Source organism: Anolis carolinensis, unplaced genomic scaffold, assembly GCF_035594765.1.
Source record: "Anolis carolinensis isolate JA03-04 unplaced genomic scaffold, rAnoCar3.1.pri scaffold_9, whole genome shotgun sequence".
NCBI lineage: Eukaryota > Metazoa > Chordata > Lepidosauria > Squamata > Dactyloidae > Anolis > Anolis carolinensis.
In genome coordinates, this window is record NW_026943820.1 from 5012147 (window position 1) to 5014646 (window position 2500).

At 31.5% G+C, this 2500-nt stretch overlaps 1 protein-coding gene across 1 annotated transcript in view; it reads left to right on the top strand.

Annotated features, from left to right (window-relative positions):
* The first annotated feature begins 54 nt into the window (after window positions 1–54).
* The window catches only part of LOC100558436 (B-cadherin), a 47819-nt gene continuing 45373 nt past the window's right edge, over window positions 55–2500 (top strand). The window contains exons 1-2 of the mRNA XM_062961675.1: window positions 55–254; window positions 2310–2424. Of these exons, the coding sequence (XP_062817745.1) occupies window positions 189–254; window positions 2310–2424 (181 nt within the window). The 5' untranslated portion in view covers window positions 55–188. The remainder of the gene's footprint in view (window positions 255–2309; window positions 2425–2500) is intronic.

The window sequence follows — 2500 nt, forward strand, 5'->3', positions numbered from 1 at the left end:
GCGGAGTGGGCGGGGCCTCGTGGGCGGAGTGGGCGGGGCCTCCTGGGCGGAGTGGGCGGGGCCTCGTGGGCGGAGTGGGCGGGGCTTCGCACCTGCCCGGGCGCGCCTCTTCTGTCTCGCGCCCAGAGTTCTCTTGCTTTGCAAACTTTGCAGACGCGCCTTCTTCACCTTGGGCTCCTTCGCTTTCTATGGGGCGGACCCGGCTTGGACCCTCTTTGGGGCTGGCCCCATGGATGCTCTTCCTCCTCATCCAGGTAAGACAATAAGGGGAAGGTTTGGGGGGAGCCCAAGGAGGCAGAAAGCACTCTGTGCATGCTCAGAGGCACCTGGGAACTCCCTTGGAGGTCAAAATATGCCATTCAAATGGAAGGGGATTCAATGGGAACCATGGGGAAGTTAGGGGCCCCAAAAAAGGCAAGTAAGGCTTGGAAAAGCTCCTCTTGTCCTGGAAAAGTTACTTTATTGGGGTTTGAGAACGGTCAAGAAAGTAACTTTTCACAGTTTTTTTTTCCCCAAAGGAAAAATTTTCCCATTCTTATTTGGAATGTTAATAAAACCTAATGAATTTGCTGCGTATGGAATCCCATTCTAGACAGTGGCAGAGACAAATTTATTTTATTAATGTATAATTTATTATATTATATTACAATATTATATTATTTATTTTATTGCTATATTTTATATATTATATATTATTTCATTGATTTGTTGTATTGTATTATTTTATATTGTTATATCATAGTTATTATTTTATTATATTGTTATATTATTATATTATATTATTTATTATTTTATTGATTTGTTATATTATTTTATTGTTATATTATTTATTATTTAATTATTTTATTATATTGTTATATTATTATATTATATTATTGATTTGTTATGTTATATTATTTTATTATATTGTTATATTATATCATTACAGTAGAGTCTCACTTATCCAACATAAACGGGCCGGCAGAACGTTGGATAAGCTAATATGTTGGATAATAAGGAGGGATTAAAGAAAAGCCTGTTAAATTAAGCACCAAAACATCATATTATACAACAAACTTGACAGAAAAAGTAGTTCAATACGCAGTAATGCTTAGTAATTACTGTATTTACAAATTTAGCACCAAAATATCACGATGAATTGAAAACAGTGACTACAAAAATGTGTTGGATAAGCCAGAAAGTTGGATAAGCGAGTATTGGATAAGTGAGACTCTACTATATTTAGTATTTTATTAATTTATTATATTATTATTTATTATTTTAGGATGTCCCATATACTGTATATTATATTGATTTGTTATATTATATTATTATATTATTGATTTGTTATATTATTTTATTAAATTGTTATATTATATTATAATATTATATTATTGATTTGTTATATTATATTATTTTATTATATTGTTATATTATATTATATTCTTATTTATTAATCTATTAATTTATTATATTATAAATGTGTTGGATAAGCCAGAAAGTTGGATAAGCGAGTATTGGATAAGTGAGACTCTACTATATTTAGTATTTTATTAATTTATTATATTAATATTTATTATTTTAGGATGTCCCATATACTGTATATTATATTGATTTGTTATATTATATTATTATATTATATTATTGATTTGTTATATTATTTTATTAAACTGTTATATTATATTATAATATTATATTATTGATTTGTTATATTATATTATTATATTATATTATTGATTTGTTATATTATTTTATTAAATTGTTATATTATATTATAATATTATATTATTGATTTGTTATATTATATTATTATATTATATTATTGATTTGTGATATTATTTTATTAAATTGTTATATTATATTATAATATTATATTATTGATTTGTTATATTATATTATTTTATTATATTGTTCTATTATATTATATTCTTATTTATTAATCTATTAATTTATTATATTATATTATTTATTATTTTATGGTGTCCCACATATATATATATATATACACACACACACACACCAAATGGCAAAAATAATTGACTTTCACGACAAGTTTTAATCTGTGGGTTCGGGCCTTAGGAAAACTATATCTCCCGGACTTCCATAGCATTGGTGTCAAACTGCATCAAGGTGTAACGGTGTCAATCAAATATGTAATGCAGGCCTGGGCAAACTTGGCCCTCCGGGTGTTTTGGACTACAACTCCCACAATTCCTAACAGCCTACCGGCTGTTAGGAATTGTGGGAGTTGTAGTCCAAAACACCCGGAGGGCCCAAGTTTGCCAAATGCATCCTTCCTTTCTTGACGCTTTCCTTTCCTATTTTCTTAGGGTTTATTATGTGTTTTGGGCACCGAGGTCCCATGCCAGCCAGGCTTCCTTTCGGAGAACTACGTCTTCCACGTTCCGAGGGCGGATTTGGAACGGAACCGGGTCTTGGGCCGAGGTAAGATCGAGAACCCCGACTTTTTCCGGGTTCTGGATTCGTCGTCCTTCTTGCGTCATCTTCTTGGGAGTTTCCT